This window comes from Helicoverpa armigera, chromosome 16, assembly GCF_030705265.1.
Source record: "Helicoverpa armigera isolate CAAS_96S chromosome 16, ASM3070526v1, whole genome shotgun sequence".
NCBI classification, from domain to species: Eukaryota; Metazoa; Arthropoda; class Insecta; order Lepidoptera; family Noctuidae; genus Helicoverpa; species Helicoverpa armigera.
Window position 1 is genome coordinate 5,084,293 of NC_087135.1, and position 12,746 is coordinate 5,097,038.

Sequence of the window (12,746 nt, forward strand, 5' to 3'; positions counted from 1 at the left end):
TTTATTACTTTCATGAATGATTTATTTTTTGACGACTCAAAAACACAACACGAAAACTTATACTGTAGGCAAAAGTTATCTGTATCTAAGCTCATTAAATTGTTTCAAATGCGTGGAATTGCGAAAAAAAAAAAAACAAACTTGAAAAAAGATACCTACATACATATGTACACAATTAAATGTACACTCGAATACAGATAAAATTATAAAAAAATAATGAATGGACACCTTACACAATTAAAATTTACACGATTAAGTTACAATACAAAAACTATTAAATCTTATAACCAATAATCATACCTGTATCGGTTCACCCGGTGTTACATCAAAGATATCCAACAACGCCGACTGGCTGTCACCGTTGCGGTTCCATTGCACTATCTTGTGAATCTTGCCCTCATCTGCAATTAAATTAAACATATTTAAATCATAACGAAAGTGGTATTAAAATGTCGTTTATTAATGAGTGGATTGTACATTTTAAAAACTGTAAGTGTGTATTGCAGACGTTTGACACCTATTCATAGGGGCACCGACGCTTTTTTGCTGTTGACAGCTGTCAATTTTCCATTTCTTGTACCCATTGAGAAAGAAGAGAAGAGAAATTTTACATCCGATATTTTTTTACACTAGTCGAGCCTCACAATATTTATAAGTAGAATTGGAAGAATAAAGAAGTATTGCTAAATATAAGTTACAAAAATATCGATGGAGTAAAAATCCTTGATTCTAAACAATAAGATCCCATCGCTAAGATCCTATACATGTCAATAAAACTACATACATATTAACACAGCTGACATCTATCAGTTTCGCAACAGTGCTTGTCGAAAACGCTTAATTACCTGAATGTCATTCACGGTACACATACACACATACATAGCTATTTACTTAATTAGCATTATCGCGTACATAAGTGACACGTATCAGGAATTCCGGCTCAAACCGGTTTGGAGATCTATTAGCAACATCTTAGAGGTTGTTTGCGTTAATAGAGATTAATAATATAAGTGTGTGTTAAGTGTAAGTTAATGTATGGGCACGCTTGATTTATGGGGAACGTTGATTATGTCAAGACTTGGGTGAATTATCGCTTAAGCGTTTACACTTTCTTGCTGACAAAATTTTTCTCTCTCTATCATTCTAAAATTATGCGATAACATAATTTAAATACCTACGACCATTAATATACTATTCAGTACTCATCTAATCGCCTCTAAGATGTACTTTAGATAAATTATTGCAATTTAAGCTCGAAGCTTTACGAAGCTTAGTTAGCCATTTTACTTCTCAAACACAGCAGTTTAATAAGTCAAATAAACCTAAAATTCACTGCATGAAAATGAGAGAGCACGTACTTAAAATATGTCAGTCAGTATACATATTAGATAGCGATTTACTCGTGTAGACTCGTAGAAACAATCTATGCTTCAACTATGTTTCAACTAGGCCAATAATACGAACATGAAACGTTCAAACTACTATATTACTTAACTTTATTGCCTCGAAGTTTCTATTACAATTCTTAATAAAGAAGTGCCAACTATCAATTGTACGGAAATCCAGCGGTTTCGTGATCGTCTGCGAAGGTGTGACTCCACAAATGTCAGGAGAACAGAACGTTTCTAACAGCTTGTTCAAACTGTCTGATAAATGGTGGGGACAACTCAAAGTGATGGCCCCAATTAATTCACCTCCCTACAATAGTCACGAAACGTCCATCCCATTGTTTGTTTATCTAGATTTCAGCTATTCCAAATTGTAAAACTAACTTCAGAACTACGTCTTCTTTTGTCTTGTAGTGGCATTAATATTCTTTTGTTACAAATGATTATAGCGAAATCCTTTACAATGATATTCAATATTTTTATCTAAAATAAATCCAAGTCTGTGTTTACCAGCGACCTCTCTAACCTCTTTGACATTAAACACTATAGGTTCAATAAAACTAGAAAAGGTGTAGCAAATCTTGTGTACATATTCAGCAAAAATCCAGTCGCATTTTCCGAAGGTCAGAAAATAGAGAACAATCTCTGTAAACACAATCGATAGGCACAATCGCAATCGGCACGTGACCACGGCCTGTAAAAGCCTCCATTGTACATAAGGTCACAGTCCCAGCTTCCTTACAAAGCGGCCGAATCAGGAGCGAATTAATATTCGGGCCACGAATCTTAATAGCTAATTGGATTAGAGGCATATAGCGAAATTACCTAACCGTGTTACGTACAATGCTAAGGCTACGTGTCTCAGTGTGTCGCTGTAAGACGGAATGGCTGGGGCCCGTATTATTGTGTTCGTTAAGTTATAGCTGGTGAGCTATAAATCAGTAATTATATCGGGCCCTTGTCGCTAATGAATGTGCTACATTGATTGTGCGAATGTGCTTGCGTGTTATGTTCCAACTTGATGTTTAGTGTGCCATATTTTGTGTAGTTGATTAGAGCGAAAATAGCGTAGAAACATTAAATGAAATTAATCATCATCAGCTTGTAATAATAGTAGTCCACTGTTGTAATAAATATGCGTACCTAGAACCTAAAATACTCTGCGTAGTTTTATTAAATACTGCTAGCTAGCTAGTCTTACAGCTGAATTCATCTTTTTAATTTATGGGGCACATATCATTAGGGGATATTTACGGATAAAACGTTGTGTCCACCACGTTACTCACAACCCTCGACGCCTGAATTTGAAATGTTCTCATCAGCAAGTATAAACTCTTAAAACCCATAGGTAAGCTCATTTGTGTCCGAATATTTATGGGGTTGCAGGACCATCCCTTGAGTTGAGTTATCTGATAGGTATATATAAACTTTATTCATTTTAAAATAAAGCGTAAATGTGATGGAAAGCTTGAAAAAGCTTTCCTGTGTTACAGTATAAAATTCAGAAAATGCTTTTTTTTCATTATTTGGCATCCATAATACTGACTCACCATTATTTTTCTAATATTATCCTATGAACTCATTACATAACTGCACAATTCTACGCAGCTTACAAATCCATTAACGACTATGTATTTATTATTTACTTTAGCTCAACTTCAACTTTCTTTATACAGATGTACTCTAAATATAGACCTGCAGATATGATCTCACAAAAAACGAACCTAACTACATACTACGATAGTCCAGCTACACAGACAGAGTCGACACGACAAACGATATTATAATAACGTGCCCTCAGCCGACTCTTACAAGTGGTTTGACACGGCAAACAACCGCTCTCTATGTCACACTCCATTCTCATTTCAATTCTATTCAAAGCTCATATTTTATTTGAATATTTCAGTTCCCATTGTCTATTTGATACGGGTTAATCTGTGATATCGGAATGTTGAATCGAATATAGTTTTTTCTTTTTTTGATGGATTTGTGGTGTGAAAATCCGAAGTGGCAGTTTCTGCAGTTGATTAAAATATTTTATTTGAAAAAAATAATGATGGCGCAAGCAATTTTTTTTCTGAATAAAACTATAAGAGTATCAATCGCATCGTGCATTTTAAAATTCGGTAGATAATATGGAATAAACCGAAAAGCAACGAAAAAGTGAGCCACATATAAAAAGCCAAATTGAACACTCAGCTTTTAAAACTGCTAAATCGACAACGACCCCTATTTTTGTTCGGATTTGGAATTTCCAGTGGGAATTGAAGAACTAACAATATACTACCCGGCACCCCATTCAGCTAAAGAAAGGATAATAAAGTCGGGCAAGTGTAGCATACGCATTAGTTTTATATTAATGGTAATGGTACATTCAAAGGGAAGTTTGTAATGGTAAAACAAATCTGGAATTTAAAGTTCAAAAGATTTTATGCGCTTTTGAGTAGGTTATCTTTATGACAACTTTCTTGTAGTTGAAGCTGGTAAATTAAAATGTTTTCTTTTATTCTGCACTACAAAAATATAAAATATGAAAATATATGATATGAAAATATGTTCTTTTATTGAATATTTAATTTCTGATTTGCCCCAAATTATAATTGGAACACAAACTATTTCGGATACCATCTCAATAGTAAATCCACCTAATCCTTTGAACTGAACATTACGTAGTTGACATTTTCGCATAGAATTAGCGGGATTACAGCAATAAGTAACGAGGTGAGACATCGACTGACACCGGGACCATTAACGTCTTGTGCGCAGCGCTCAACAGTGACGGAACCCGCGGTAATTATGTTCCCTGAATATCGTATAAGGAACTCTGTAATTGGGACGTGTTGTCTGAGGAATTCGTGGCACCGATTTCTCACGGATTGGATTGGTTTACTGCTGTGAAATGTATTTCTAATCGTGGCTTGTTGTGTGTTAAATTTGTGTTCGTTCAGGAGCTCGAGTCTTTATAGAGAATAAAAAATATAGGTGTATACGTGGTCGAATTGAGAACTTCGTAGTTTTTGGGCAGTTTGTAAAGAAATAAAAAATCGATTTTTATGTTAGGTTAACAAAAAAAAAACATCGAAAAAGTTTACTCAAACCAAACTCTCTTAATGTTTTGTTATATTTTTTATATCAATTGATATAACTACGTAGCATAAAATACACTCTTATCTACAGAATACAAAAGACACATCAACTTATTCACTGATAAAACTTACAATGACAATAATCCCGTACTAGAGCATCTCCACGTTTTGACGCACAAGTATCTTGATGCGATAATAGCTGGTACACGAGAAAGCATTCAACAAACTTGTCTCCAAGCAAATGTGGGGAGGCGGTACAAGGTACCCAACTCAAATCTGTTTACGAGAAACACTGTTACATGTTTTAAGCCCTACCCGTCACACTATCTGGTGTGAAACAGCAATGAGCGGTATATTGGAGAACTAAGTGAGTAAAGACGTAGCGCTTTCAGTTTTCGTGTGGGATTACGGGTAATTAGAAAGGTGGGGCGTGTTTGATGTCATTGAGGCTGTATTATTCTGGTATTTTATTATGTGGCTGTTAGTGTTAGGGCTAATTGAGAGGGATGAATGTTTTGTGAAAATATTAAAACTGAAACAAATGTATGTATAAATACGACACAATCGTTCATCTAATAAATTCTAAAGCTGGACGTATAATTTACTTCCCAAGTTAATTAACTTGATTGAGGTACATTCATAATATATAACATACGAGTATGTATGGACGATCGCCAATCCGCCGTGCTGTCTATAAATAAATTTACTTCTAGTGATTAATTCCGATCACGGTCGGGCCGAGCAAAATAATTAAACAATCCCACATTGGACGTGGACGGACGGGTCTGTTCCCCGAAGACCACCCTCGCCTAAACAATAACGAATTTCATAAGGAAACGCCCAGTGAAAATGCCAAACAAGACATCTTGTCCGGAATGTCAAAGAAAACTACCGAAGCGTGGTTACCGCAACACTCGCTGCATATAAAACATATTAACCAGATTATATGGTAGAACAACCTTTTTTGTGCGTTCATATATTTGTAGCTACTATTTTTGTTGAGAAATAATCTATTTTCAAATTAAGATATCAATCTGAACAAGGAAAAAGTAATCCAAGGTAAGACAACTCTTTAATTATTTTTTCATAATATTTTCCTTACGAGCGATCACGGCGTCTCCCGACAGCGGTCTCAAAAGAAATAATCCCGCAATCCAATAAAGATTTCGCTTCGACAGGCCTAAGTGAAAACTTTTTTGCGATCCCCGAACAATATAAGTTTTATTCCTCCAAGTGGTATAAATTCCCAAACACAAAGTAGCTCTAACATCTTTATTGCTTTTCATAAAAAAGTCCACGTTTAACGTATAGATTTGCCAGTTAGAGATCGGTCGGGTTCCCCTCATCTTGGAGTTTACACCGTGACGTTTTTTACCTTTTGTATTTTATACATTACACCACCTGCAACTAAATTTACTGCATAATATTTCAGGGTGGCAGTGTATTGTAAATTCCAAGGGGGAGTGTCGCCAAGAGTTTGTTATTGTGTAATTCTTTTCCTGTTTACCTCCAAAACATTTAAAGTATTAAATGATATTCTACTAATCTTTGCTTTATAGCCTATTTTATTAATAAATATTGCAAGAGCATTTCCAAAAGCTCAAATATTGATATGAACGGTACCTATTCAGCGTTGGGCCTATTGGTAGCGGCCGAGACCATCGAAACATAGATAGGTATTTCATAGACAGGACAGATAAATTCAGCGATTGGCGGTATGAACGAATTCGGCAAAGACTTTTATCACGAATCGCAATATGTATTTTATAGGTGCCGTAAATCGAGGGACGTGGGTTTTTAACGTTTGCCCGCGACCGCTCTGCTGACTTTTACGAGAATCGTCGCAAGAAATTTTATGTTCATGAATCTTTTAACCCGATTCATTTTTACAATCGGAATCATAATTGGGTCTTGAAATAGTTATAACTAGGGTGCCAAACTTTCAATAATACCCATTCTGAAGTCGTAGTTCCTCCGTAATTTATAAACCTTTCAACAAACAACACATAACCAAAGCACGTTCAATCGATATTTGTTTGATTTCATTTACGAAAACATCAAACAAATAAAAGGTTTAAAAAAGTTATAAGCCACAAAATGTAAATTAAACAAAATAATCCTGTACTAGATAATCAAAAAAGTTTCAAACTTCAAATACATTTTTTATTTACTCAATAAATACACTAAGTTGAACGAACGATTATTCCAAACACGTTCCAAAGGTGTATTTTTAAAGAAGGCTTTCACGATGGCCGATATTAGGGATGGCACGACCGCTCCACCTCCCAAAACTTTCTCGTTCGTGCACCTTTTGATATTCAATATACTGCGGGACCTTAGCAATCCTTTGATGAGATGTTTTATGCAAAAAACGTTGGGCGTTAGCGGGGCGCGAATAACCGTTCAAAAGTGAACACATTAGTATTCCCAATCTCGTCCGGAACCACGGCCTCCCTCCAGTTTTGGGGGAATAAAAAATCAATGTTTATTCCCGTTCAACGCGATTCGAATGCTAATTATAGGTATAACTAATTGCTTTGTGTTTGTGTGAAGGCATCGTTTTATAAATGGTTCACAAATGTTCAGCGACGGATCCAGATTGAATTTTTCCCTTGTCTGGAATACACGTAATTGAATAATTAATTTATTTTCGATTCGATTGAATTCGATCTCGCCAAACGACATGAAGATTTCAAAAGTTTTTTGTGTTCTGGAAATAGCAAACCGTTCCATTCTATCAAGTGATTTAGAACAATTTAAAGAATTTTCGTGTATGCTCGACGTGAAATCAAAATTGAACCATGGCACGAGTTGGGAACCGAGCTACGAAGGCAAGGTGTTGCGAACTATAAATTACTTCGGAAATTCCGTTCCGGCATATCGTACCGCAACTCGGCAATAAATATTGTTCATTTTCGTCCTGTGGGCAATGCACGTCGATGAAGCACGGAGCTATGCCACGTCGGGGATACTTCGCTCGTCGCTGGTGCACTAACTCCTCACGATTGCCGGCACTACGGCAACTTGCTCTACATAAACCCCGCCCGCTTGTCCGCCATACCTCACCTACACCTTAACATATCATTTTGCATGGACCGCATTTCATGTTTATGGCAAAACTTGGACTTCATGCACTTAGGCAAATGGGTTTCCGATACTTATAAGAGCGATATACGCTTCGTATCGCTACATTTTATGCAAGGTAACTTATTTTAGAATTATTACCAACGTTATTCAAGAGGGGTAAATAAAGCTGTTTTGAGGAAATTTATTAGTTTGACTGGGAAATCAAGTCATTCATATTACAAAATTGCCCATAAATAATGTATATTGTTAATGGGATTGGGGAATTTTCGGTTAAGATGTAAATCAATATTTTAACAGCTACCTGGCCTACTGGCTTATTGTATACGACATGCAGACATAACATGTTCGTAGTAAAGCTGAATTCTAAAGTGGTTTAATAATCAAATCTAGGTGGTCTGCGAACTAGACAGCATACCCACATATCTGTCGGAATATCAAAGGTTTAGCATTTTGTGAGTCTGAGCTTACATAATTACGTCATCAAATTGCTCTGACGGTACCAGCGGTGGTTCGGCAGTTAAGCCTTCTGTGAATTTTAAATCGTTTTTAATAGCAGCCTCGTACCACAGCACGCGCTGTCAAAGCTGACCCTTACTTTACAATTTGATTTCCCATATTCTGTTTTTTGGGTGCATAGCACTCGCAACAATTTTCGTGAAAACAAACTAACTAACTAAATACAGAAACTTTCCCGTTTTGCATTGTTTTTTTTTCAAATACGCAAAATAATTAAGTTTCGAGTGTGTTGTTAATTCCGTCTGTATTCATGCGATACGTTAACATTAATATGTTCGTTTGTTTACAAAGGCGCCCTTGATACTAAAGAGTGTCGGCGTCGACGTCTAACTCGGTGAATTTAATTAACTTCGTTAACTTCTAAATACTCTTAACGTCTTTGATACCTCCGTTCCCTTTCATTGACAAACACGATCCCTGGGTGTGTACACGACAGTCGCTGTCAAACTTTTATCAACCTCGGCGGGGCGTTCAAAAGTTGTCTGGCAACAGTGATTTAGGCGTGATAAAACAAATGGAATGAGGCGAGACGTGGGGCCCGCATTGCGGGAGCATCATACGCTCATTTCTCATTGTCTGCTAGCACCTCGAGCGCCGCTACAACTTTCTGCCAGTGCAGTTTAATGCATATTATAACGCGGTAAGTACTCAAAATGGAGTAAGCGACGAGGCAATATCGCCGTGGTAGACGCGAGCGCACGAGCGCTCTCTTTATTGAAAGAGTAAACTGTCCTTTTTCACGGGACGCCTCGGGCTCTTTGTGACGGAATTTCGTGCAACTTATTTTGCGCTCGAGTGTAAATAATAGTGAACTAAGAGCGCTTCGGATTTCGGACGCTACCCTTTCCTCTGCGGTTTTGAATATACTTACTCTAACGTATATTATGCACTGTGCGACACACTGTTGCATAAAACTATTGCGTTGCCGTCTCTTTGTTACCCAAAATGCTGTTCGAAATAATGCTAGCTTTATTAATAGTGCTCGGGAAAACAGTCTTAGTTAGTCTTAGAGCACTAGAACAAAGTTATATTGTGTAGATTAAGTTAGAGTAATTATAATGCTACGTGGCTATGCTACGGTGGGGTGCGTCAAAGGTAACGTTTAAACAATTTAATATTCTACACACAAGCATTTCAAACGCCAACTCAAACGTAGCTTCTCCTTTCGTAAAAGTTGTTCCGTAAACGAACCCCCCCTTCGTTAGATATCTACGTGAGTTTAATCCACTCGGCAGGGCGGTTCGGTCGGGAACGATTTTCGAGAAAATTGGTGAAAATTGCAACAACATAGGCGAAAATTACCACTTGGAGGCGTTGTTTAGACAACGGCGGTGGTGGGCCGAATTTATGCGGCAATGGAAATGTGACGTTGACTCTCTGCGGTCTACGCCGCACCGCGCGCACATACCCTCGGCTACGACGTAGCACTTGCTACGAAAATGTGGATGGAAATAACGTCGAGATACATTTTTGTGAGTCCGTAGTACCAATTACGATCTTAATTGTTGGCTGTTTTGTTAGAAACGAAGTTATAAAAATTTGTCTCGCTTCAAAAACACGCTACAATGTTATTTTAGAGCCTCATTATTCGTTTTAAATTCTACCAACTGAGCTGCGCTATAGATATTTTGATTGTAGCGCAGGGATTTACAAGCTTTAGCGCAAGCTTTTTAGGAGTCAATAAAATTGAAGTACCAAACGCGCTTAAACTATAGAGTTTCGCACGCCATTTTGGTACAAACAATGAACGTATAATCGGTTTTTCATGTTTTGAACTAAATCCCCTGTTTCATGGTATGGAGGGCAACACCGATGCAGACAGACGTCCAGCCGTCACGGACGAGACGAATTATGGCCTTTGTGCCACTTTCACTCGCCACCACTTTTTAATTTCCCAGTGGAAGGCATTTTTTAATTCGTGAGCTTTTATGAAATTTTATGTCCTGGCGTATCCGTGCACTGATTGTTCGCATTGCTTTGCGTTTCGGAATTCGCTAATTGTTTCAACCATTGGACGTCTACTGTGTCTAATGTTTTATTTTTCAGATCCATAAAAGTGCCATTACTCTTTGTTAACAAAGGAAAGGAATATGGAACGGTATAAGTACTCTTGTATTTTTAGCTATCAGGTTTTTACATTAGGACGAGTATTTGCATACATGGGATGTTTTATGAGTTCAAACATGTACAGAATTTACGTGTGGTTCGTGGCTATGAATTGGGGGCCCCCTTTTTATATCAGGCTAAAAGATTATAATATTTGCTAAGTAGATGTGGTCCCCACTATAGGTAAGGGTGGAGGAGAAACGACGACTTTTCGTGTTAGTATGTACGTGTTACGAGTAATGGAATTTTCTTTTTATATTTCATAATAATAGTTATTAGAAAAATTACACTACCAACATTTTACCTTCCAAACTATTCTCCACCATGTCCCCTACGCAATAACGTTGATATTCCCTTACTACTAAATAAACAAACAAAAGCACTCACTGGTTCCAGCATAGTAGACAGTGTACTCCAGCTGATGCCCCATCATGTCGACCTTGACTTTGTCCACCACGAGTCTCGTGAAGAACAGGTCTCGTTTATAGTATATCGGCTTTTCGTTCTCGTGGGACACCGCGCTGTCCATTAGTGGGTGAGATCTGTTGAAGAAACCATTATGTAGTAAGTTGCTTAGACTTAGGGCTAAGTTAAGTCTCAAAATAATAAGCTGGTGTTTATCTGTACTAATATTATAAAGAGGAAAACTTTGTTTGTTTGGTTGTAATGAACAGGCTCAAAAACTACTGGACCGTTTTTTAAAATTCTTTCACCATTCGAAAGCTACATTATCCACAAGTAACATAGGCTAGTATATTAATAAAGGAGTGTCTTGATTTACTTATAGGGAGTTGTGATTGTCACTTTAAATCCCTCAGGTGCGACTGATTGCTCTAACTAAATGATTTTGACTAAAAGCCGATAGTAATAAAATATTTTCATTTTTGGGCAGGTGATAAATAAAAAGGTACCCTAAGGACCTATAAAAATAGAGTTTGTAATTTGTGATAGTGTTCTTAACAAATATGTAATGAATAGCTATTGTTCTTAAGTAAATTGATTCTAAAAACAAGAGGCATAACGGCATGTTTTCTGAGCACAATAAGTGTCACCATTGAAACGAATTCTATATTCAGAAATGTGTTTATTCAGAAACAATGCAGCGTGTAAAGGTGTCTAATAAAGGAAAAGTCAACGGAGCGTAACGGCGGAAACATTACAAGCATGTCGATAACAGTAAGGTTGCGACGGCGACAATCGCACGCGACGATAATGTCGCCGCGACTGTCGCACAATACAGCATTTGCTTCCACGCCAACAACAAAATACCATTCATTTAATTAAAACCTCCTCTCGTTATGAATAAAAAATGTTATACTATTTTCAGCAGACTGGTTCAGGTGAAGTGTTAAAATCTCAACGTTTCCACATGAGGATCATGGAAAAGCGGGAAAAAAAATAATTGAACGCTCTCGGGGTGAGAGCGTCGGATAATTAACAGGACGTGTCGCCAGATAAAAGTGCCTGTGGATTTCAATGAGCGTGGAATTCTGGAATCGCTAGAGACCTCGTCCCCGACAGGATCGTGTTTCGCGTTTTTAAGTGACGATTTTCTACTTTGTTTACGTCCGGCGCGCCTGTTACAATAACGACAGTCTCGCCTTTTGTTCTTTTTGCGTATCCGGGTGCTCGGCCGGTTTTTTAAATAAATTAATTCTCTGCTCCGTACTGGCTCTTTGGAATGAATAAATTCAACAATGCATTGCAAATTCCAATAATGATGTAAGTGTGAGAATGGCTTTGTTTCATTATATTGGCCAATTTATTTCACATTCATCATACTAATAATAAGAAAGGTTAATTTATGTACACAGCTACATACAGAACACAAATACGAAGAAACATGACGATGTTGTGTTATTGTTGGTGAGAGTGTGTGTGTTTCTTCATACGCAAACGATATTTATTTTTTAACAAGCTCACAAAACTACAACAAACTACTTCTTTTAAAAAATAAAAAAACACTCACCTTATAAAATTGAGTACCGTATCAGGCAAAGACGAGGTATCATTGACACACGTCCCAGGCCTCGGTTCGGGCACTTTACTGCTGATCACCGGTAACCACGCAGAGCTTGAAGACGCTTGCTCCTTGAATTTCCCTTCGAAAGCCTTCTGTATGTCGCCTATAGTGAACGTGCAGATGGCAGAGCCCATGAGACCGGTGGATGCTGTCGTGAACACGCCGTAGAAGCGACTGTCGTCTCCAGGCACTTTGTAGATGCTCTCTGGTGGATGGAAAAGAGATTTTATTGATTAAATTGTTTTTTATGCTTTATCTGAACATTTCTTGTACATATAGTGCTGTAATTAAAAAGTGACATTTTTTATAAGTTACGCCTAAATTAAAAAAAAATATTACGTGATAATAATGGTTGGGAATATTTTCAAAATCACAATAAAATATATATACATTTCTGTAACCTAAAGTAACATTAATATTAGGTTAGGTTATTAATGAAATTTACTACGAAGAATTATTACAATTTTAGTTAATATAGATTTACTTAAATAAGGATTATTTTTGTAATTAATACATTAAATTCTTAATGAATTTCGTCTA

The 12,746-nt window shown here is 37.0% G+C and overlaps 1 protein-coding gene across 5 annotated transcripts in view; it reads right to left on the reverse strand.

Annotated features, from left to right (window-relative positions):
- The window catches only part of LOC110384536 (semaphorin-2A), a 284,393-nt gene that overhangs the window by 3,810 nt on the left and 267,837 nt on the right, over positions 1-12,746 (reverse strand). For all 5 annotated transcript variants that reach the window (XM_049844508.2, XM_021345848.3, XM_049844507.2 and 2 more), the window contains 3 exons: positions 12,153-12,411; positions 10,571-10,725; positions 301-401 (listed from right to left, as the gene is read on the reverse strand). In XM_049844508.2, coding sequence (XP_049700465.1) covers positions 301-401; positions 10,571-10,725; positions 12,153-12,411 — 515 coding nt within the window. The remainder of the gene's footprint in view (positions 1-300; positions 402-10,570; positions 10,726-12,152; positions 12,412-12,746) is intronic.